The 24,937-nt window shown below is 34.8% G+C and overlaps 2 protein-coding genes across 2 annotated transcripts in view; one reads left to right on the forward strand and one right to left on the reverse strand.

The window, feature by feature from the left end:
- The window catches only part of LOC118266770 (uncharacterized), a 150,568-nt gene that overhangs the window by 110,296 nt on the left and 15,335 nt on the right, over nucleotides 1-24,937 (forward strand). The gene's annotated exons all lie outside the window — the stretch shown is intronic.
- LOC118266772 (15-hydroxyprostaglandin dehydrogenase [NAD(+)]) lies at nucleotides 8,299-18,489 on the reverse strand. Its single transcript, XM_035580313.2, has 5 exons — nucleotides 18,264-18,489; nucleotides 15,464-15,703; nucleotides 13,631-13,804; nucleotides 12,051-12,193; nucleotides 8,299-8,509 (listed from the first exon to the last, which is right to left on the reverse strand). The coding sequence occupies exons 1-5, from the start codon at nucleotides 18,381-18,383 to the stop codon at nucleotides 8,368-8,370; spliced, it is 819 nt and encodes a 272-aa protein (XP_035436206.1). The 5' UTR covers nucleotides 18,384-18,489; the 3' UTR covers nucleotides 8,299-8,367.

Raw genomic sequence — 24,937 nt, forward strand, 5'->3', positions numbered from 1 at the left:
CTTCTTGTTTTAAACCCCTGTTTCCCTTCAAACTCCGCCGCCATTTAATTTGCATTTAATTAAAAATACTTTGGTCATCGAACTTTTTCGTTTATTGGCGGTCTGTTACTAAGGGTGTTTGTACACGAGATTTTTTCAGTACGGTCTGTTTTTCTTGTTAAATTAGTATTTTTGTTGAAGAAATACTTTTGGCCTTGAAACTTCGCCTATCGAAGTGAGTTACTGTGAAGTACGAAAGAAAATTTTAAAGATTATTTTAGATACCTATCTGGGGCCCTCAAACAGTGTATCAGGTAAAACATTTCTTAGAAGAATTGGAGGAGAATCACCTGTAGTTTTGACAATGTGTGGTTTTTATTCAAAGCCGAATACAAGAGTGCTTAATATGCAACAGTTTGTTTATAACTTTGCAGATTCAGATGCAATTCCTATCAATTCTTCTCTCACTGACACAGAACAGAGCTTAGTGCACCAGCACCCTTATCTACATAGCCTCAGCTCCATCACAGATTTGTCGGTCGTCTCGAAACCACATAAATTTGAATGGAGTCCCGGACATAGCTGGGCTAGCAAACATTTTGCATTCAAATAAAACGTTGGCGGTAACAAATTGGAGTCGTTAGTCATGTGTGCTAACTTGAACTCGTGCGATATTTTACGAGTTGTTCTGGACATAATGAAGTAGAAATATTCACGTTTACACTGTAAACGATGCTTCTAATAATGTGTTTTCTAAATTATTTGTTTTCCAAAAGTACTTTTCCAGTCTGTTAAATATAAAGGCAGTCAATGTAAATGACCATACATTTTTTTCTCTGTAACCTCTTTTCGTTTTTTTTTTCTTTGTTTTTTTTTATGGAACAGTAAACGAGCTTACGAATCACCTGATGGTAAGCAATCGCCGCCGCCTATAGACACCCGAAACTTTTTGGGGTTGTTAGGGAATCGGGGATTGGGAAGATTGGAAAGAGGGGTAATTGGGCACCCGGTAACCTCACAAATACAACGCAAGCATTGCTTCACGTCGGTTTACTATGAGGCCGTGATATCACTCCGGTCGAGCCGGCCCATTCGTGCCGAAGCATGGCTCTCACACACTTGTGTACAAGACACACACTTGTGTATAAAGAATTCTATTTCTATACATAACTCAATCAAAATAAACCTAAATCCCAACATCACCTTATTTTCAGTAATAATAAACCATCTATATATGTATGCATAAGCCTAGAATAAAAGAAAAAAAGTTGACATTTTCCTTTATTAATTACACAGGGTTCAGAAAAGGGCAGCTACGAAAATAAATTTATTATAACTTCACAAACTCGTGTATCGTAAAATAAATCTGATACTCGATGTTGGAATATAATTCTCATTGTTTCAAATATAAAGACGATAAGGTTCAAAGTGCTTTGAAAATATATTTCGTAGTATTTTATTTATGCGGTATTATTAGTCGAATAGAATTTTACACGTGTCTGATTTTTTATTTTATGTGTTTTAAAATCGTGAGGTTTGATTCAGGGTTGAGCTCAAGACCTTATGTAGACTATAAAATCGAAAATCATTTTCAATGTTTTAATTTTTGAATTACCTTTCTCAAAACTTTTTAAGAGCTGAATTATATTATTGTCATTATCATTTCAGTCATAAGACTCCATGGTGGTGGTCCACTGCTGAACATAGGCCTCCCCCAATGACTTCCAAATATCCTCCTGCATCCAACCTGTATTATATGAAGTTTTGTAACCTATTTTTTCCATTTTCTGTCTAACACACTAGACTAAAAATAGAAAAGCATTACACACACATACTTAACCAAGAAACAACAATAAAACCACCACATTTTATACAAACTAATTAACATGCGATGGGGAGTAACATTGAAAAAACGTGAGCAATCCTGAACAATACATTAGACTTGGCTAGGCAAAGTCGCGTCAGAAACTAGGTCAGCTGTGTCCACGCAGTGACCGGAAATTGTGTCCGTACCCTCCACACGATAAATATTACTTAGATCCCTGTGATACCGAGATTTTTGCGTTTAAACTATAATATTTTTTGCAATAATTGGTTGCAATTTGATGGTATTTTTTTCCATTTTTGTGGGTCGTTGGACTAGTGAAATTTGTGAGACTAGAGGTATGAGTTTAATAAATGCATAAATTATTTGTGTAATAACTATCGTGAGATATACTAAATTGACTAAAAATCACGATTAACTCACGTAAGTAAACGCACCTGTGCACGCTGCTTATAAGAAGAGTTTCTCTGTGATTCGAAATAAGTAGAGCTTTTCTCCATTGATCTACGTTAGTAAACCATGATTTTTAGTTAATGCATAAAATATTTTTTGTTTTATCGATAATTCCTATATCCTTTCTTTTAGTCTTATGTAGTCTATTTTGTTTTCACAAAGACCAAATCAAAATTTTTGATAAAGATTAACTATAAAATACGTATCTTTAAAAAGTAAAACTGATAAAGTACAAAACAAAAACATTTTCCAGCCAGATTAAAAACACAACTTAGACACAAACAAATTGTTTTAAACTCTTGGATTTGTGCCTAGTTTTAAAATGCAAACAGGCGAAGGGCCAACTCATTGGACAATGTATTTTATTGCATCTGGGGGCACGGTAGTGCCCCCGCCAAGACGAGCCAAGCGAAGCGCAAGCGCAAGGGCACTACCTACCTTTTCTCGAAGCGCTTTGTCGTATTTTTGAACCTTCATAACTTGAGTTTGGGTTATACCAGATAAACAAAATTTTCAGGATATAATGTCAGTGGTAGACTTAATAAACCTCTAAAGTTTCAATTGCATAGCTCTTATACTTTAGATTTTATTGATATCTAAAATACCCCGATTTCGTCACTCACTCACTGATGATCAACAAAATTCTTAAGGTACTTCCTGAAGTCCTAGAAAACTGAAATTTGGTATGTAAGCTAGTATTAGTACCCAAACAACAAAAAAATCCTAAAACTTGGAACTTTTACCCCCCAACCCCTTAAACTAGGGGGTGAAAGTTTGTTCGAGACTTCCGCAACTTTTGACGCTAGAGGTCTGAATGCGGCCGCGGAGGGGTAAAAATCTGAAATAGGGAAACTTAATTCCCTATTTCCTGCTTGAGATCTGAAAATTATACACAAGTACATAGAACACAAACTTTTCATCAAATCAAAACATTATCCTAACCATAAGTACTTAGATATGAATAATATTACTACACTTCACTTCGGTAAGTGTTTATTAATCAACCTATACTTTTGAACATAAGCATCGTAAGTATAGTAAGCGCCAACGCCCGCCGCCTGCCCCCTCGTCCCCGCGCAGTAGCTAAAAATAATCGGCCCGTCAGCGAGCGCGGCACCCGAACGCGGACAGACGCGCGAGGGCAGACGTCGTTGACGGTTGTCTCGTTGAATGAAAAATTTTCGGAATATTTCGGTGATTTAAAAGTTTGCTATCGCGGAGAAAAAAACCATTTGCCTAATATTTAATTGTTAGTAGTTTAGTAGGTAAAGGTTTAGATACTAGTGTTTTAATTTTCATTGATAAAAAGTATTAGGATTACGTTTGCAATTTTCTTATAAATTTAGTAGTTTAGTAGGTGAAGGTTTAGTTAGGTACTAGTGTTTTAATTTTCATTGATAAAAAGTATTAGCATTACGTTTGCAATTTTCTCACAAATTTAATTAAGAAATTCAAAGATTGAATAAGTAGGTATTTGCAATTAAGTAGTATAGGTTAGTAGGTATAATATGTTTATAGTTGTTTATGTAGGTACGACTTAGTGAGAATAATTTGACCTACAAAAAGAAATGAAATCCCACAAAAACATTTCATGTTAAATGTTGCCAAGACGAGACCATATAGCTCGCACTGTCAAAAAGTAATCAGATCCCGTGTAGAGCCAAGTTTCTAACCCTTGGACGTAACTGGCGAGTCGGCCGCACGGACTTTTTGCTATTCGTCATATGGGCTTGAGCTTAAAAATCTATTCAATCTTCTAAACTCTTTTCGTGCGGCCAACTCGCCAGTTACGTCCAAGGGTTAGAAACTTGGCTCTACACGGGATCTGATTACTTTTTGACAGTGCGAGCTATATGGTCTCGTCTTGGCAACATTTAACATGAAATGTTTTTGTGGGATTTAATCTATGTCTAGAAACACGCCCCAGTTTCCTACGAATGCAATATTTAGTAGATAGTGGATTTTCTCACAAGCAAATAGCTTTTTCTTCCATACTAGTTTTTATTAGACAATGGGTAAAAGGAAACAGAAATTAAAGAAGAATACAAGCAAGATTTTAACAAAACAAAATCATCAGAGTATGTCATTATCTTTACGTTTGGCAGAGGCACAAACAAAGTAAAATATTTCTCTCAAATCAAAAGTGTCAAGCCGTAATAAGGACCTCGCATTATCAAAAAAAAAGGAAACAAAACAACTCGAGTATTTCGTCGTAAAAAAATAACAAAGAAACAACGTGATGCTCCTATTTCAAAGTAATTCAACTCTTTGCAAAATAATTTGAGATGAAAAACAAAAAAAAAAAAAAAAAAACGGGTTTGGAGAGTCCCTCATTACACGTTTTTTTCATCCCCCTTTGAGATCAGTCAAAAGTTTCATGCGATTGGCGAACGCTTCGCAAGGAGGAACTTTGTATAGGCTCTTAAGTACCCTGCCCTTACTGGAGTAAGCAAGGGGAAACCATTTTTTGAGAAATATTCCCCTAACCAAGTTAATTCTTTGTATCAGTCTCCAATTTGAGCGTAAAATTAGCAAGACACGTTTCCAATTATGCTGATGTGGATTACTAAAACCTTATCTAAAAGAAAAATAGGATTTGAAGACGGATCCAATTTTTGTGTTTTAAGGCGTGGCACCTCTTTTAATCGGATATTTTATTAAATGCTAATCATTAAATTACAGTAAGTACATTATTTATTTGTAAAACATACTATTTTACGTTTTTACGTTGTTTAGTTTACTACAGAATTACTTTCTCCATGCAAAAGAAAGTGATAGATACAGTCTACTTATTTCCATAATACACGAAAAGTATCAGATTATAGCATGCGGTACAAAGTTTATTCAGTTCCCAAGACATAATTTTGCAAAATTTTCGGGTCCATCGCCCTCAAAAATGGGATCTCCGTTTTTAGGATCGAATATCAATGTAGCTCTAATTTTACATATTTATTTTTAAGTTACTGTTCTTCTAGCTGAGAATGCAAATTGAATGTTTAATTTTATTTTTTGGGTCCACAGGTACTTAATCGCAATACGTGATTTGTAAATTTAATGGCAAAATAAGTTATGAAATCGATAAACATTTGAGTGCGATGAGTAAAAGATTGAAGATTTTTTATGGTATAAACCGGTAAACGGGCAAACGTATCACCTGATGGTAAGCAATTGCCGCCGTCCATGGACACCCGAAACACCATGGGGCATTACAAATGTCGACCTGTTGGGGATTAAAAATTTAAGGGTTGTTGGAGAATCGGGGATTAGGAAAATTGGAGAGAGGAGTAATTGGGTCTTCGGTAACCTCACTCACACAACAAAACACAACACAAGCGTTGTTTCACATCGGTTTTCTGTGAAGCATATCACTCCGGCCTAGCCGGAGGAGGCCATTCGTGCAGAAGCATGACGATCCCATACATAAATCTTTGTTTTGATAAAAAATAAAAGAAACACAAAACTATACCTAGTCAGTAAAACAAAGGATATTTTTTATATTTATTTGCCATAACTGCCTAAAGTAAATATAATTAGTAAGCTAGTGTTGTACAAAACAAAAACAAAACGCTTGCAACATACAAACTCCCTACACATACCCAGACCATCAAAGGCATTTGTAAAATAAAAAAAAACCCAAACTAATTAAAAAACAAATTGTAAAGAAAACCTAACCGAACAAACAAATAACAAGCAGCTCACGTTTATGTAGAATCAGTGCTCTAATTCGGATCCGTTGAAACATACCAGTGAATAGTTAAACACTGCGGGGCTCGGATTTGGCAAACATTCAGAGGCGATCCGTGCCGATTTGATGTGCTTCGACTTAACGCCACTGAATTAATAATTACGGGTCCCGGTTACTAGAAGAGCCAGTTCTAATGGACGTCCGCAGATACCAGTGGCTTAGTTATAAATTGATTCCGCCTCACTTGTGACTGTTCGGATGTTGTAGCTCGTTTAATTGGTCCGTTCCTTAATATTTGATGGCGTATCTTGTAGTTTTGTTTCTGTGTTGATATTATTTTGGTTTTGTCGTGAAATTTTTTTAAGTTATCTACTTTTGTTCTAAACTTTTTTTTTGCTTCTGCTGCGGTTTTTCATCATGAAGCTGCTATGCCGCGGCACAATTTTATAGCACATTTTAGCTGCTACCGCTACATAGTTCAATATCAGTGGAAACAGTCACATAGTTTCACAGCTTAGCTACTACATCTTCGCAGCAAAGCTACATGGCACATCTCTGGTAGAAAAGCACCCTAATTCTTTTCAGCACTTTATTCTTATAAAAGTTGTAGTTCATAGTAATTTCATGCAAAATAATATTTCAACGTCAACTTACCTTAGTATGACCTGAGCTAGCTCTGGAAAATTCAAAACATTTTCTCCTGAACTGCTTGGCATGTGACATAGCTTATGTAAATCTACATAATCCAACATAGAATATTTATTGCCAACATTTTTCGCATAGCGGGCAACTAACGCGAGATTTCCCAGTAGCAAGCATGGTGCATGAATCCAATTTCAAACGTGGTTGTAACTTCTACTCGCGGAAAGTTATCCGGACAATTCTATATTACCTCCGTACCCTGAATACAAACAAAGGAAACAAGTAAATATGATTGTGTACAAAAATCTTAACATTTAGACACACAAACTGTGAACTAACTGAACTTGCGAAAGTAAATTCGAACGAACGAGAAGTTCGAACGCGGAGTCCGTATCATTTGCGAAGATTGTACGCTTCGGTGAAGTTTGAAAAAATCCATCTTCGGTAAACTTTTTGCTAACATTATTCATGTTACAAAGTAGGGCTACGAAGCGGGAATGGAGGGGGGGAAGAAAGCAGGAATACTTAAGTATGGATTAGCGGTAAATCCGAAGCATAAATTAGTCCAAATCCTTAGAGAGTATGCAGTGACGTAGTGCATTTTGACTGCTTACGGTGCCAAGTTTCAACTGTCTGCTACGAACACATAGTAAATTAGTCTCATGATTGCGCTTCTTGTTCGTCCCAAATACCGGGATCTAGATTCCAGTGATACGGATTCTAAAGTGAGATAAGTTAGGTAATACTTGGAGTGCATAGTTGTATTGGAAGTCGCTTGGTGATGTTATGTAGAGGCATGCATGAAGTGAGTACATGATCACGTGCATAAGGGTGCTTTTCCAGCAGAGTTATGCTATGCTACGTTGCTGTGGATGCGTCTGGCTTCCAATGGCTGACGAACCATATTCATTGTTACACATAGCATAGCACTATTGGAAACGGATTCAGCTTAGCTGTTTTTAAATGGAAAGACGCCTGCTATGGATGTGTGCTAAGAATGGCTCCTCTACTATCGATACGGTACATCGTTTCTACTGATATAGTATCTGTGCAGATTGTAAATGGAACGCTCTCGAAAAACACTACAAAAGATCGTTTGTTTTTATAATTATAATCGTTTTTGTTTTCATATTATTCACGAAACATTAACAACTATTATTACAAAAAATAAACATTGTACTCCGTAATTTCTTGAAACCAAGTGTTTCAACTTTATGAAAAAATATAGTTTTTTACCATCACCTGTTTGCGGCGTTCGGGAGCGTTCCGTTTACAACCTATATATGCATTGATGACAAAGAACGCTCAGTGTTCATGCGACTGAACGTTGGATCGGAATTAAAAAAATATTTTTCACATTTCCATTCTCGATAAACATGCTTTTGTTTTGGTGTGGTAAAGGTTTTATGTTTTTGAGGAATATTTTTTTAAATTCTAAACCCTTTCTTTATAAAATAACTGAAACTCGTATAAAAATGAAACGTTCATTCATATCAAAACCAATTCAAAAGTCAATAACCAGTTTGGTAAATAATCAATATTAATATGTATTTAAAAAAATCTTAACACAGGTAGGTAAAACATAATTAAATTAAAAGAAATAATGTAAAAATACACATTAACACGCACTTAATACATAATTTGTTAATGTCGGTGAATTCATAAAATTACAGGAAATATTACAAAAATATCGGAATGAATAAAAATGACGGCAGAGAAACTCGCAAACGGAATCAATTTTTAATCTTATCATAATCACAGTAAGTCTTAAATTCGAAAGTATTTATGTATCTGATAAGACTGCAAATGCTGTGTTTAACGTTTCTGTGTAGTCGTAAGCCGGTTGATCGTTCTTCACAATCCACGTGGAACCAGATTTTCCTTCTTCTAAGACTTTCAGTATGCCTGATACAGCTGATTCAACCCTAGAACAAATAAAAAGATTAACTGTTATTAATGTAATTCATAAAAAGGCTTTAATTTCAAAGGCTTTAATTTCAATTAAAGACTGTCTCAGTGGTCGAGTATTCATAAGTGCACCAGTCTGGTGTAATGGGTTACCGGGGCTCGGTTCAGGAGTAGGAACGGGGTATTTTTAGTCAGTAAGAGTCTGACACTCCTTCTTGCCTCACCCAAGGCGTGCAGGCAGGCAAGGCCCCCAAGGCACTCAAAAAAACGACCAATTCATGAGACTCATTATACAACAAGGAAAAGTAGGTGTTATTTTCTCTATGTGTAGCTTCCTATTCTTTTGAGCATTTCATGTCAAGTATGTATTTCTATTTAGAATAAATCGCTTTCTTAACCACAAATCATGTTTTGTATAATTATCATTGGAACTGTCAAAGGGTTCGGTAAGACTTTACTAAAATGTTCAATACAAACGGTTTAAAATTAAACTTTGTGGAAGTTTTTGTGTTGCGAACTGAACCACAAACCAGAACTTAATATAAACGAAGAAATTGTTTGCAGACAACCTGAGACTTCATCTTTTACTGTTGCTATTATTGGTATACATCTTTTTAGACCAAAATTGAATAAATTATTTTGTGCCTTTCCAGATACTATTTACGGTAAATAACCTAAGTTTACATGATCCAAAACCAACAAAACCTATAGTTACAATCATCGATCAGTACCCTTAGAACGAGTATGCTTTACGTTGAACGAGTACGCGGTAGGCTCTTTGATTGGACGGCGCCAATGAACTAACCAATCACAGCGTCGAACGTGCTCTCGTTTCGATCTTGTTAAACGTAAAGCAAACTCGTACTAAGATTACAGAATTAAAAAAAACATATATCTAATCTTTCATCAAAGTGCACATATTAAAAAACCTAACACCCACTTTTCACCATTATCAATTTTGCTCAATGTGTCTGCCAAAATTAAGTAAAAATTGTACAGAGACTGTGTCATAAAAGACTTGTCAATTCGCTTAAAAACTTAAAAAAAACCCGAAAACTTGTCGCTGTAACTTATCTAAAAATTCTTGCACGTTTTCGCAAAGCAAAACTTTCACTGTTCAATTTTAGTATGAAACTCGTTGCTGCCAAACTATCTTCATCAACGCAAACTTCATCTGGAACGCGCAAATAAGGTCACTCGTGTAAGAAAAGCATTTTGCGATACAGCGCATGCAACACGCGATGCTTCAGAGTACTGTGACTTTTGAGTAAAGATATCAAAAATGGATACGAAATTCTCATTTTTTTTAACGCTATTTACTTGACTAGGTAATCCATCTATACATATAATAAAATCGTAGAAAAGTGCTAAGTCTGTACATTGAAAATAAAAATAAAAAAAATAGCAGGGCACAATTTATTGTTATGTCGATGTCGAACCCAAAAATGTAATTAACTTTTTTTTTGTCTGTTTGTCTGTTCGTCTGTGCGCGCTAATCTCAGAAACGGCTTATCCGAGTTGGATGCGGTTTTCACGAATATATTGTGGGATGCTTAAATTTACATTTAGTGTTTGTTTCATGTCAATCGGTTCATAAATAAAAAAGTTGTGTCAAATTAAAGAATCACGTCGCACATTCTATGCTTATACCATTAAGCTCCGCAACTATTTGACGGATTTGGTTGAAATTTGGTACAGATATAGTTTAGAACCTTAGAAAGGACATAGATATACATATTTTTATTTCAAAAATCTATACATATAATAAAATCGTAGAAAAGTGCTGTCTGTACATTGAAAATAAAAATAAAAAAAATAGCAGGGGTTATTGTTATGTCGATGTCGAACCCAAAAATGTAATTAACTTTTTTTTGTCTGTTTGTCTGTTTGTCTGTTTGTCTGTTTGTCTGTTCGTCTGTGCGCGCTAATCTCAGAAACGGCTGATCCGAGTTGGATGCGGTTTTCACGAATATATTGTGGGATGCTTAAATTTACATTTAGTGTTTGTTTCATGTCAATCGGTTCATAAATAAAAAAGTTATGTCAAATTAAAGAATCACGTCGAACATTCTATGCTTATACCATTAATCTCCGCAACTATTTGACGGATTTGGTTGAAATTTGGTACAGATATAGTTTAGAACCTTAGAAAGGACATAGATATATTTTTATTTCAAAAATCAAAAAATAAAAATAAGAAATAAATTATTTATAAATAATTCTATGTCGATCGTTACACGACTTCGGTTCATGTTATTGTTTTAATTCATCGAAAAAAAGTAAATAAATAGTAAAAAGGTATGAAAAAAATAATATCAATATAATAAAACATTTAGTACAAAGAAAATGCTCTAACGGAGTATAGATAATTCTATGTCGATCGTTACACGACTTCGGTTCATGTTATTGTTTTAATTCATCGAAAAAAGTAAATAAATAGTAAAAAGGTATGAAAAAAATAATATCAATATAATTAAACTTTTAGTACAAAGAAAATGCCCGAACGGAGTATAATAAATAATCCAAGTTGTCTTTATCCTCGATAGATGGCGTTGGGATCGAAATAGATCGCGCTATGGTTTCGTTACATTCATTTGGTTGGGTATCGGCCGAGCGCTTCGGTACTATCGTAGAAAAAGTGTATTATCAGTCGTATGATTATTTGTCTGTAGTGGTCCTGCTGTTTCGTATATTCTAAATTGGTTTCGTTGTATTTGTCAATTAATAAGTTTATTTGTTGGGTTTTCCTGGTTTTTTGGTTAAACTATTTAACGTAGGTTTAGTTTGATATCGATTATTAGTAGTTACTGTAGTTAGTTTTTTTAATAAAATTGTAAGTCTAATTTATAAATTAATTAGATTAGATTTAAGTCGTTTCTTTTAAATTATTTAGTTTAAGCTTGGTTATTATAGCATAGAGGATAGGTTGTAATATAGTTTCTTTTTTAATTGTTATAAATTCGTAATTCGTAGCTTTCTTTAGTTTTAAGTTAGTTTAAGTCCGTTTTTAAACTATTTTTTCAATGCCCTAAGTGAGTATACATCTATTAAATTCAAACGCAGAGCTCATTATGTTGATTTTTGAAGAGTTCCCTGGAATATCTTCCACATCTCATTTTTGAAGAGATCCCGCGAGATCGGGAACTATGTGGTTAAAACCAAAAATTTGCCGGAAGTCACTATTCCACGCGAACGAAGTCGCGGGCAAAAGCTAGTTTCAACTAAAATTAGTCTAAGCTAATACTACGTCATTAAATTAATGTTTAGCTGATTTGGTTGCATACATAATGTATATTGTACTGTGGCATTACGTGCTGTATTGTGCACCTCCGCCTGCCGTTTCGGGGATAAAAGCCGTAACGATACTACTACTACTAAGTACTACATATGTGCACTAGTACTCCCAATGTACTGTACTAACATTTTTTTGTGTAGCAAACAAAACGTCTATTTACTTTTGATTAATTCCGATTGTCTATACGATGCTGGCGACTGATAAACTTATGTCATCTTATATCCGTATACTCCATACTGTAAACGCATCCTAATTACACTTACTTCTGTCTGACGGCTACTCGGGACGCGATTGGCTGATCTTTGTCGAAGTTGTCCAAGTTACTTCTATTTAAAATGGCCGTGTCTGTCGGTCCGAGGCACACTGTAATGACTCGCACCTTGCTCTCTGAATATCTTTCCTCTGCCTGTGGATTAAAGTTTAAATTAAGTTAGAAAATTTTCTTGGACTATGATTTTTTGCACTCTGACTTTACGTAGCATTTTTCTAATACACTTCTTGTTTGTAATACAAAAGCCCTCAATACTCAACAAGCGGAATTGCATGCTATAATAATGGTTCGCTAGATTTGTCTAGGCTTAATTTCTATTCCGATACATTCCATCCCTAAAAACTAACTATAGAAAATTTCCATTTCATTAAGTTTAAAGAAATGAAAATAAATTCGCTTGAATTTCTAATATTTTGCGACTGTTATTGGTGCTACTTTTAACCTCAGTGGTAACCTAGAGGCCCTTAGAATATAAATATATTGATAAAATATTAACATTAACTTTTTGCCAAACTCGATCAGAGCTCGATGCTGGAATTTCATCGGCGTTTATTCAACCAATGGGGTAAAACATTTTTTGCTTAAAAAATAACATAGAGCTCGCAGCTAGGCCTTTTATTTTAAACAACAAAACAGCTGACGTAATCCTGTTTAGATTAAAAATTTAACAAATACCAGAGGTCAGCGTTAACTTCTTTTCTTCCGAGACCTTTAAAATGTTCTTTGAAAAAGATTATAGATAAGTTTTTAATTAACCTACATCTTATCTAGACTAATAAATTAAATTGGAGTGTCTGTTTGTAACATTGAAATAACCGCTTTTTACTACATGCAGACATAAATACATACATACATATACACCAAAATAATATTTTTTACTTTTTTGTCAGTCTGTCTGTCTGTTTGTTCTGGCTAATCTTTGAAATGGCTGTACTGATTTTGACGGGAATTTTATTAGCAAGTAGTTGATATGGAGTAACTTAGGTTACTTTTATTAGTCACAAAGACACACGTAACCCACGCGATTTTTAAAAATAAAATCTTTCGCTAAAATGTAGTTTACCTTTGGTGTTTCGATTATTTAAGAATGAGCTGGATGTTTCAGTTGCATTGCAATTCGTGGTTGAGCTAATTGACTGAGACATTGAACACAATAAAATCCACAATAACAGAGCCACATACTTGTCATCAATTAACTATTGCTTTAATCTATAGTGTCGTAGGAACTTAACATCTATATCACGAAACTCTTGCATTTTTATCGTTTATTTATTCCAAGTACAATTTTTGCATGAATTAATTATAAGAATCCATTCAAACTTACATATATTAATATAAACTTTGTCGCACACTAGGATTTTCTCCTGTATCGTGGGTGCGTTTACAAACGTACAAGTTCACAAACACATGACACCTAGACCTGAAACAACAATTTGTGGATGACACAAAGAGTTGCTCCGTGCGGGAATTGAACCCGCTACATGTTGCACAGCAGCCACCGCGCTAACCGTGCAGTTTAAAATACAAATATGACACTAATATAGAAGTATAATTTATTAAAATGACACTTACGCCCATAGCGATACTGAACTGTAGAACAGCAGTTTTAGTAGCAGCGTACACTGGGAGATGACTGCCAAGGTTGAGTGCTAACAGGGATGAGATATTGATAACGGTGCCCCCACCACCACCCTTATTGACTCCCATAATTTCCAGCGCCTTCATTGTACTGCTGACTGTTGCAGTCTGAAAGATAAAGAGCCACGTTACTTAGTCAATCTTAATACTATAATCCATAACTATTATCTTCACATGGGGTCATGTTCTTGCTAATTTAAGTGTAAGAATTTTATTGTAAGTTGATGAGTGGTAATAGGTGAAGGATGATGTATAAGAGAAGAGAGTTTGTAATAGGATGAGGTCTGATAGGTAAGAATTGAGAAAGAAGAAGAATCAAGACAATCATACCATTGTTCCAACCTCGTGTGACTTAAGATAATATTATGGGGCATTAGAAGGTGTTTTTATAGGGGAGGTAGAAACATTATTTTCTGATGAAAGAATGAAGATCTTCTATGGACGCCCTCAGCCCCGTGCAAGGGACATAGGATATTAAGTCAAATACATCACAGGAATGTGTATGAAATATTCCATAATATTAGATTAATTTTCAACTTCGTATAGATAGTTAAGTACCTATCGAGAGGATACCCTTATAACATGGTATATCTATAGTTTAATTTATAGTTTTGCCAAACAAATACTAACTTTAACAATAAACAAAAACACAATAACTTTATTAACAGTAAATTAATTTTGATCTAAAATATTTGCTTAGTAATGCTCTAATAAATTGGATTACTGGAATTGTTTACTTTTATTTGTTTTGTTTATGTTGTAAAATCAATTTGCTACTACCAATTTCCGCCTCACAGCTAAAACGTAGCCCGGAACGTAATTTTGTTAACAAAAAATAATTCAAGGTTTCGTTTCTTTCATAACTTTTCTTTGTTTTTGTTTGCTCACTAAAATTGTCTTTCCGCGTGATCTATTTTTTATAATTTTGTTCTCAAAAGCTACCTAATATTAGATGTTCATCAGTGACGTGGCGACTTTCAAACGTTGATATTAGCTAAAAAGATTTTGTACCTTTATGTTATGTGTTTGGGGCGCTCCACAGCTGAAATATTGTAAACGAAAAATTTTATGGTTTCATTTCCAGATTCATATTAAGTACTAAAATTCTCAGGCCGAACTGTAAATTACTTTGAGATAAAGACCTAAAAATACTGCAGGCAGTTTTTGAACAACCAAAACACGTTTCCATTAAAACACTACATGAAAAGCATTCCGTATCTAATTGAATCAAAGCAAATAAGTCTGTGTTACTCACGCGTAAACTCATAAGTCAAGAAATTATTAACATCGGTCGCTCTGTTCCTTGACAGAAACCGCAGCAGTTTGCAACTATCTTCAGTTCCATATTTGGAGTATATGACAAGATATTGTTCAATATAGTTTAATTAAAGATTTCGTTCTCTGTTACCAGTATGAAGAAACATGGTCCCAAAATACGGCTTGGAGATAAAAAGAAGATTGTGTTATTTTTACCTACTCCAAAAAGAGGAAGGAACTATTTTATGGTATAAGCTAGTAAACCTTTCACCTGATGGTAAGTAAACGCCGCCGCCCTTGGACACCCGAAAGACCAGGGGCGTTACAAGTGCGTTGCCGGCCTTTTGGGGATTTAGAAGTTAAAGGTTATTGAGGAATCGGAAATTAGGAAGATTGAGAAGAATGTAAAGTGAGTGGAAATTGTACAGTAGTGTTGTAATGTACCCTGCCTAGGGGTCCTTTTGGGGATAAAAGGCGTGGCGAGCCAATTATTAGTTACAAAATACTTACAAAATTAACATCAACCATTCTCCTAATGTTTCGTTCGTCCACAGTCAGTACGGCAGCATTGTTGATAACTCCATCCAGTCTCCGGTACTTGTCAAGCACCTGTCTATAAGCGGCAGCTAATTGGCCATCATCAGAAATGTCACATTTTATGAACTTGGCTTTTAGAGCTCCATACTTGGTTATCAGCTCAGACTCCAGAGCTGAACCTTCTCTGTCTGCGATGTCCAGGAAGGCAACGTGCTGGAAAGCAATAAAAGTTTATTATTGTCTTTATTGCATTTATTTTGTGGTAACCCACGACAAAGATGTTTCGTGTAGTTGTATAATTATGTTAAATAACATTACCTAAGTGTATACAAATAATAATTGGTAGAGTAGGTAAATTGAATAAAAGTAATATACAAACAATTACTTTTTTTTAAATATCCTCACATTTTTGTATTGAAATTTAAATAACACTAGTTGTAAAATCGGATTTTATTTGTATAATTTTCTGCGAAATTTAAACTTAATCCGTTGTTTTTAGCTTGAACATCGAAAATATTACTCTATGCACCTTTATTACTGTACCATCAAAATAATTTCCACATAAATGCTTGGATACCACTATAACTTCAAAAACGGTAACATAAAATGGTGAATTACATAACACAAGGTTCCATTGAAATAGAGTTTAATATTTTGTTCATTAAATTACCATTTTACAGTTTGTGACTCATAATACGAGTGTGTTTTCAAACAGGACTGGCAAAGTTCCGTGTGTTGAATGTTTTTGGTAATCCGTTTAGAATTTTAGTTCGTGTTTTGAGCTTGTACGAATACCTCTATGTTCCACTAGTTGCGTTTTGGTTGTGAACATTTTTCTTTGTTCTCTTTTAAATATGTATTCTCTTGTGTTATTGCAAATTTATTTATGTCTAGGCCTTTTTTTTTTGAGTAGAAAATTCATCAAATTACTTCGCCAGCCTTGAGTGAAGCAAGATGGAGTATCAGACTCTTATTGAGTAAAAACCACCTCGTTCCTATTCCTGAACTACAGAATTCTTAGCCGGAGCCTCGGTAACTCGCTAGGCAGTCCGCAGCTCCGGGATTATAATCGTATTTAAGCTTACAACTAATTTATCATAATAACTGTAATGTCATTCTTGCAATGAACTGTATGATGAAATCATTATTTTATTAAAATACTTATCAATTTGTATAGCCCCTTATCAGATGTCAACAATTTTATCTTTTTTATTATCAAAGACATTGTTTCCGTCATGTGGGGTGTGTCTTCAACAATATCAATGAATTAAGAGTCAATGTCATGTCAAGGAACCAAAAGATTAAGTTTATTTGAAAAGCAACTTTAATGTTTGTGGAACAAAGTTGATAATTGTATGGGTATAAAATGGCAGGATGGCGTTATAATGTTTTTTTTAATTTTATTTATTCTATTTCGCTTGATAAACTCACTCCGTTATTAAATGGACTACATAAAGTTATAACAAAATTGGCGAATAATACCTATCCTCCATTATTTGAAGTCGGTTAATAACTATATCACTAGGCGTACGACAGTAATGTTTGACGATGCTCAGCGATGTTTACAGATAATTTCTATTGTTTTAGTTGATAATTTAATAACATACATTCTATCGGGAATTCATAGCATTAGTATGTAGACCGATTCATATACAACGTGTAACAAAAAGGGGGTATACATATCAATTGCAAGGCTTCTAGATAACATAACAAACGATACGGTAAGGGTTTTTTAAACTCATGTTTTCATGGTACCAAGTAATGAATTTTTCAAATCGCGCCGCCGCGTGATTCAAAATTAGGTAGACAGGTACTAGGCGATCAGATTGACAGAAGAAATGTTTCGTAATACTAGCGAGTGATCCCTGTAGTGTTGTGACATGTTTGTATGATTTGAAACCAAGAACTATGCGATATTTTTTTGTACAAGTATTTGGTACTAATTTTTTTAATCGTATTTTAAGCTGAAACTTTGTGTAGAGGTTCTATTCAACCTGTATTCATCAGCGCTTCTTGATGTATATGGGTATTTTGTTACACGTTGTATAGGCATAGGTATGAATTGTATTATTATACCTAGAGTAATGCAGAACTGCGAACTGCCTATCGGGTTACCGGGGCTTGGGCTCGTAAAGCAGGAGCAGGAACGGAGTAGTTTTAAGTCTTACTTACTTACTCTCGCGTCGCCCAAGGTGGGAGAAGACATTGGATGATTTTCCTCCTCAAAAGAAATAGTAATGCAGATTTTATAGTGAAATGCAAAAAGTACCGCAAAGTTTTTGAATTGTAAAAATCTTGTACCTACGAGTACCTACTAGAGGGGAAACTTCCAATCTTGAAAGATGTTAGTCTTTTTATACACGTTTTAATGCAAATAATAATTGCTATTCTATCGAAATAGCTTAATGTCAAGTTTGTAAGGTCATACTTTAGTGTCAGAATAATAATACTTCACCTGCTTCACCCCCTCAAATACAGTTTAAATTAGGCATATCAATATACGTCACAAGTTCAACAACACTCTAAGTGGTTTACTGTAGACAGTGAATTAGTACTTATGTTTTTGAGTAGAGAAAATCATACCATAACTTCTCCGGCCTAGGGTGAGGCGAGAGTGTGTGTCAGACTCTTACTGACTAAAATCCAACCCCGTTCATAATCCTGCTGTTCAAGCCGGAGCCTCGGTAACCTCGGTTTGGGCATCAGCCCTACTGGACCCCATCTGTGGTGGTCTGATGGCACTTTGAGAAACGCGAAGACGTCATTTACTTACCCTGGCATTTTCATGTAACAGCGCCCTCACAATCCCCGCCCCAACACCCGCTGCACCTCCAGTCACTAAAAAAACTTTATCTTCAACACTCAACCACCTTTTCACAAAACTAGCGGCCATTTTAAATTAAATATTACATTTATTTCATCACTTAAGAGATAATAGATATTATTGAGGAGCGACAACGCGTCGTGCGGTCATAACAAAGTGTGTTATCGAACTAATTTCTCTACGCTGATACTATGTAGTTATCGTACGATAAGCAATGAGAATTGGACGAATTTTATTGGTTTATCTTATTAAGTATGTGTTTCTTCTTTGTGGAGTACGTGCTCTAGGGTTCCTAGGTCCTGCATAGTGCTATAGGTTTCGTAACTATAACAATTGTTGTTTGATCACTTTGGAATGAGCAACGAACTTCATTTCAAATCAAATCACTTTAATGCATCCATTGTGTACAGTGTGGTCTACAATTTTATACAGTAATATGTTCCAACTATGGGCCCTTTTGGGCACCGCAAAAGTACTTAATCTACTTACATAATAATTGGTAACATTGTTTTAAATAGTATTAAAAGAATTATAATTATAATATTTATAGGTATAATATATATATATATATCTTTATGTAAATAAACATAAAGATTTCAATGATGTGATGATTCACTTCAAATTGAAATAAATATTTTTACTTGAACAAGTCGTACGTCTATGCCAAACCCTTCAAAGAATAAGGAACATGACGTCATAATACATGTGTATGAGTGGCGGATCGCTACAGTAATTTTTATCAATAGCTTATAATAAATCCATTTAGCGATTGTAGTGTACCTACTGAGATTATTTGTTTGTTATTTTAACTTTGATTACGTTTTTATCTTTATTGACAACGGAAGGTTTTGTATATTTTAAGTCGTATCTACTTCTTTAAGATTAGTTTTAACCAAATAAACCGCATGAAGTTGGAATATTTGTGTTTGATAATCATTTATAACCCGAAACATAGGTAATTTTGCTTGGATTGATGCGGATAAACCGAATGGCATGTTAGCAATTGAAAATATCGGTTTTAAAGAACACCCAAACATTCTTAAAAACGTCCGTTGACCGAAAAACCCGTCATTTCACGCCATTCCACAAGCACGGATATCCAAAAACGATCAAGATTATAAAATTCAGATAGGTGCTTCACGAAAAATCCGTACTTGGAACCCCTCTATACATTTTCTCTGGCTCGAAAAAGCATCGTTAAAATCTGGCCTGCTATTAGGCGTTATTGTTGCGTAGTCAATGGCTGCGCCTCTTGACGGCGGTGACGGCGCTTTAGCCGCTTCGCCGCGTCAACCCCTCGACTCGAAATGAGCCGCCACAGGGAGCATCTCGAAGTACCAACCCAAGATTGATATAGCTCTTATACAGATCACTGAAGAGCCAAGAGTGAGAAACAAAGGTAGTGTCACATCAGAAATGTGTACTTTGAAGCTATAGCCGTCGTTTGATTGAAAATCTACTTTTCCTGTTTGTGTTTTAGTTTGCATAGTATTAAGCAGTTGAAAGATTATAACCATAAACTATTAACTAACAAGATTTTAATACTTATAAACGAGTTTGAAGAAAAGTGAATTATTTAAATTTTACAACTAAAGATAATTAGTTACTCGTAGATTCGCTCAAAAACAACAATCATACTCTCAAGCGTTAAACATGTATGAAAACCCAAAAACCAAGTAATTATAATAAAGAAAACACAACCACAAAGATTACCAAGTCCCGTTACAAAAGCAACGAAAACAATTTTTCACGTTTCACATAAAATATCCCGCATAACATACGGTACGGCGTGGCGGCCGCGGCCTGATGACATGCCCTAACTTGGAAAATAACATTTTCATTCCCAGACATTTAAAGTCAGACATTCCAGTTTTTATTTTAATTATTTCTGGCTCGTACATTCCCCTTTATTAACATGTGAGGCGCAAACTCGCAAAATAATAAAACGTAAACAAAGCATAGCACTTCATGGAATGCGAGTATGTGAACAAGTCATCACAGCTCTATATAAGTGTACTAGTGTCGGTTTACACGCGCCAGTACTGGCTTACTGTACACGCATATTTTACTAGCGCGATGAAAGAAAAATGTAAGTGCTGCGTGACTGGTTTCTAAGGGTGGCGTTGAATGGGAAATGTGGTTGGTTCATGCTTCGAATTGAGGTGGAAAAGGTGAGAATATGTAAACTATACGATGCGACGGGTAACTTATGGGCGCTTGGTGTCCATGTAATAATGTTAACAGATAACAGACAGCTCGTTTTTCAAGCTGTGGAAGATGGAGCTTGAGGTATTTATATTGAAACTATTGCCGAAGTAATAAAAAGGATCATTTGACACCACGAGTACATTCGAGACTAGATCGTGAGTCTCGTAATAAACTTGAAATGAAAACATAAGCAAAATCATAAAACATCACTAAAAGTACACATAAAAATATCAAAGAAGATAAAACCAATTACGTTCATAATAAAATTTTAGAGCCCCAGCACTATAAAGGACTAAAAAGACATAAAGAACATAAAACGGATGAAAAAATCATTTCGCACACACTGTGCTGAAATTACGAGTTGAAACTAGTTCGTATAATAAATCCAATTCAACTCATACCGGGGAATACTGACAGTCAGTCATAAATCGCACATTTTTAGGACCCACTGCATGGATAAGGAATCGTAAATCTTTGAAGCGAATCCCTGAAGAGTGGAGCCTGATACTTATCTTTCCGAGTTATGCGCCACCTTTGGGAACAATATATCTGAGATGAAATTATTACATTACGCATGTAAGAAGAAATTTTGTTTGTCACTATCTGGATTATCTTAGTAGCAATCAAATTGCTTTTGAGATTGTGTAAAAATCACGTAGGAACTAACCGTTCTACTTACATACTTGTATGTAGGTACATAAATCCTTTATTCCCTAAAATATTTTAATAACTGGTACACTATTCAACGCACAAATGAAGTTTTCTAATTACTAAAGTTTAATATGAATTTTATATTTCGATGAACTCGTAGCAAAATTCTGCAAACTAAAACTAAAACTATGCAAAACCAGCACCGACTAAGCAATGTTTAATGTGCTCGCCTGTTTCTGGACAAAACGTGTTCCACACTAAACTGCAACCAACTTGCGGCTTAAACTCGTTAGATACTCGAAACTTTTTCTACCACAACACTCAAAGCCTTTAGCGATACACTTTTGAACAAAACTGTTAAAAGAAAAAAGTGCTTGGAAATAAAAGAGTAAGATAGCTGGTGGAAAAAAGCGTTTCAACGAGGCACAAGTCAAACAAAGCTGGAGCTGTGGGTGTCCCCGCAAACAAATCTCATAGCTGAAACGCGTAGGGTTGACAATAAAAAAGGATTTAACTTTGTTCGTCCACTCGTCCATGGTAATCTTGTTACTAGCCAAAGCGATTTGGCGATTGAAATCTGTTTTCTATAGAAAAATAACTAAAATAATAAACATTTTAGTTTTAGTAATAGTTTCAACGCGCTTGTAACGCCTTTGGGGTTTCAAATGTCCATGGGCGGCGGCGATTGCTTACCATCAGGTGATCCGTTTGCTCGTTTACCGGTTTATACCATAAAAATGGTAGGCTCACTATTTTAAGTAATTCAGTGATACTACTTCTGCTAGTGTACAAACTTATATAAGTCTGGGGACCCATGTAAGGGTGGGCCCTACATCATATTATCTTACTATATTAATTTAACAACAATCAATATACATATACTTATTTTTAATGCCATTGGTAATGATAAAAGTAGTACTTAAGTTGTACGAAGGTATAACTATCAAATTAAATTTTATCGAACCACACGTATGGCAATTAAACCTACCAACATAGCCTTAAAATATTTCTGTATTCAATTAATTGCAATTTACCAACAAATATTAACTTTTAAGAAAATTCAATCTTCACTAAAACTTCCCAACCCTACCCGAGGTCAAACGCCGTCTTTGTCCTTGCCGAAGTGAGATACGCAAATACAAAATGCAAGTCTGTGGAACGCCTCGTGTTCTTACTTGTGGAGAAACAAATAAACCGAAAGGATTTTAGAGAAAAGCTTCTTCTGAAGATACTCTACTAGAATCCTGAATCGAAATACTTTACAGAATAGTGCAACCGTAACATCTGTGGCAAGAAAGAAGGCTAGAGTGATTTTTGGAAGTTGGTTAGGGACCTCCCTAAGTAGGCAGGCATTTAGTATGATTTTTAAAAAAATGTGCTGGTTAAAAAAATATTTCTTAGAAAATTGATAGTATTTGCTGATAACAGAATAGTTTCTGTTAGGCAAATTAATATTTTATTAAGCAGGTTGAATCGAAAGAATTTTGCATATTTTGTAGATCTGCAAAATTCAAATCATCAAATCATATTTTGTAGAGCCTTTGTAGATACCACAAACTACGAGTACTATAATTTTGCAATGCTAAATTCTGCATCTCAATACTTTGAAAATAGTATAAGGCTACAATATTTTTGGAAGTAAAAATTTGTGAGTAAATTATATTTTAGTAATCAGTGAAGATCATTTTTTAAAAGACAACTGACAAAGCTAATATTGCCAGCTTTTATTTAGGCACCTAGACATTGTAGCACCATAAGAGAATTCTTAAGAGTGACTTAATGCTTGTAAACTTTGTTCAGGTGCACAGATTTTTTCAATGCTTGACTTACCTTTAGTTTTTAACCGCATTAAAAAGGATGTATGTTTGTGTGCGATTATTTCGCGTTTGGATGAAGGAATTTTGATGTGATTTTTGGCATTGTATTTTTCAAACTTTAACAAATGATTTAGGGATATTACCTGATTTAAAAACGAAAGGATCCGGTAAAGAAAATAGAAGGCGATTCTCTTAAAAAAAACGTTTTATTCATAGTTAATATTCTGTTGTCTTTACTTTTAAATCCTCATCACTACCAAATTAATAAAAGAACCTAGAAGATATATCTACAGTAGTAATTTGAGCATTATTTACTCTAGAACCCAAGGTACATATTTAGTTGAAGCGGTTGGCGCCATTGCACGTAATTTACTCTTAACACTTCAGTTCCCCAGCGAACGTTAAAATAGCAAGGAGCCAGGAATATTAAACATTATCATATTTTAGGTAAAATAACACGTATTTTCAGGCAGATATAGTGCAGAATTAATTAAATAATAGATTCTAGTCTAAATAGTGGAGTTCGTTGTATTTTTTGTTTAAAGACTTGTACATTTTTGGTAAGTTTGTAAAACATCTTGAATAATTGTGCTCACTTTGTATTTTGGAGTATTTATCCTTAATTTCCTTATCACAATGTTAAACTGCTTAGAAATTCTTTTAAGAGTATTCATTGAACTGAAAAATAGGATACTATGAAAGAAAAATAAACATTAAGTCTTTGACTGCCAATCGAAAATTGTAGGAGGCAAATCCTCCACTAATTTCGGTCACCAGTGACCACCACGGCTTTCAATGCGTTCATTTTCCGAAAAATTGTAACAGAAAATTTCAACTCATTTCCATTATAAAACAATAAAATTAAAATAGAATGCAAAATGTAAATTAAGTGCGGCGCTTACTAGTAATACGGGGGTTACAGCACTCGGTAAATAATTCACGTGAAGTGCTTAACGCTCAACAGATGGCGCTGTTTGCAAACACTGCACCGAGAGCACTTTGACACTATGTACAGTTTAAATTTTAAACGTGTTTAATATTTTATTACTAGGACCGAAACTGGAAAACCACAATTGCAAACAACCGTAGAAAAGTGCTGTCTGTACATTGAAAATAAAAATAAAAAAAATAGCAGGGGTTATTGTTATGTCGATGTCGAACCCAAAAATGTGATTAACTTTTTTTTGTCTGTTTGTCTGTTTGTCGTCTGTTTGTCTGTTTGTCTGTTCGTCTGTGCGCGCTAATCTCGAAACTGGAGTTGGATGCGGTTTTCACGAATTATTGTGGGATGCTTAAATTTAAAGTGTTTGTTTCATGTCAATCGGTTCATAAATAAAAAAGTTATGTCAAATTAAAGAATCACGTCGAACATTCTTTGTTGCTTAAACGGTATGGTGGCAGCTGGCTTAGTTTTGGGGATTTTGTTTTAGAGAAACTTTTGCTCGGTTCATCTTTTGAAGCAATTAAACTTCTTTTTCCTCGAAAAGGTATTCTCAAAATGCTGAAAATATTAACAAATGGTACTTATTCCATTGATTAGTGCCATTGAAACAGTTTAGTCGTCTGCCAAACACGGAGATTGGGACAAGCCTCTCTCTTCTACAATGAAGTATTTGCCCAGCAGTGAACAAATTCAGGTTGAGAATGGCGAAGATGCTATACATTTTGATTATTTTTCCTTAACTTTAATAATAAATAATTATATCTAATCTAAGTGTGGGAGAGCCATGCTTTGGCACGAATGAGCCGGCTCGACCGGAGTGGATACCACGGCCACACAGTAAAACGACGTGAATCAAAGCGAGGTACTGGAGGCCCGATTAACCCCCTTCCCAATCTTCCTAAAACCCGATTTCCAACAACTATACATCTATTAAATTCAAACGCAGAGCTCATTATGTTGATTTTTGAAGAGTTCCCTGGAATATCTTCCACATCTCAAAAGAT

The sequence above is a fragment of the Spodoptera frugiperda genome, chromosome 23 (genome assembly GCF_023101765.2).
Source record: "Spodoptera frugiperda isolate SF20-4 chromosome 23, AGI-APGP_CSIRO_Sfru_2.0, whole genome shotgun sequence".
Taxonomy (NCBI): domain Eukaryota; kingdom Metazoa; phylum Arthropoda; class Insecta; order Lepidoptera; family Noctuidae; genus Spodoptera; species Spodoptera frugiperda.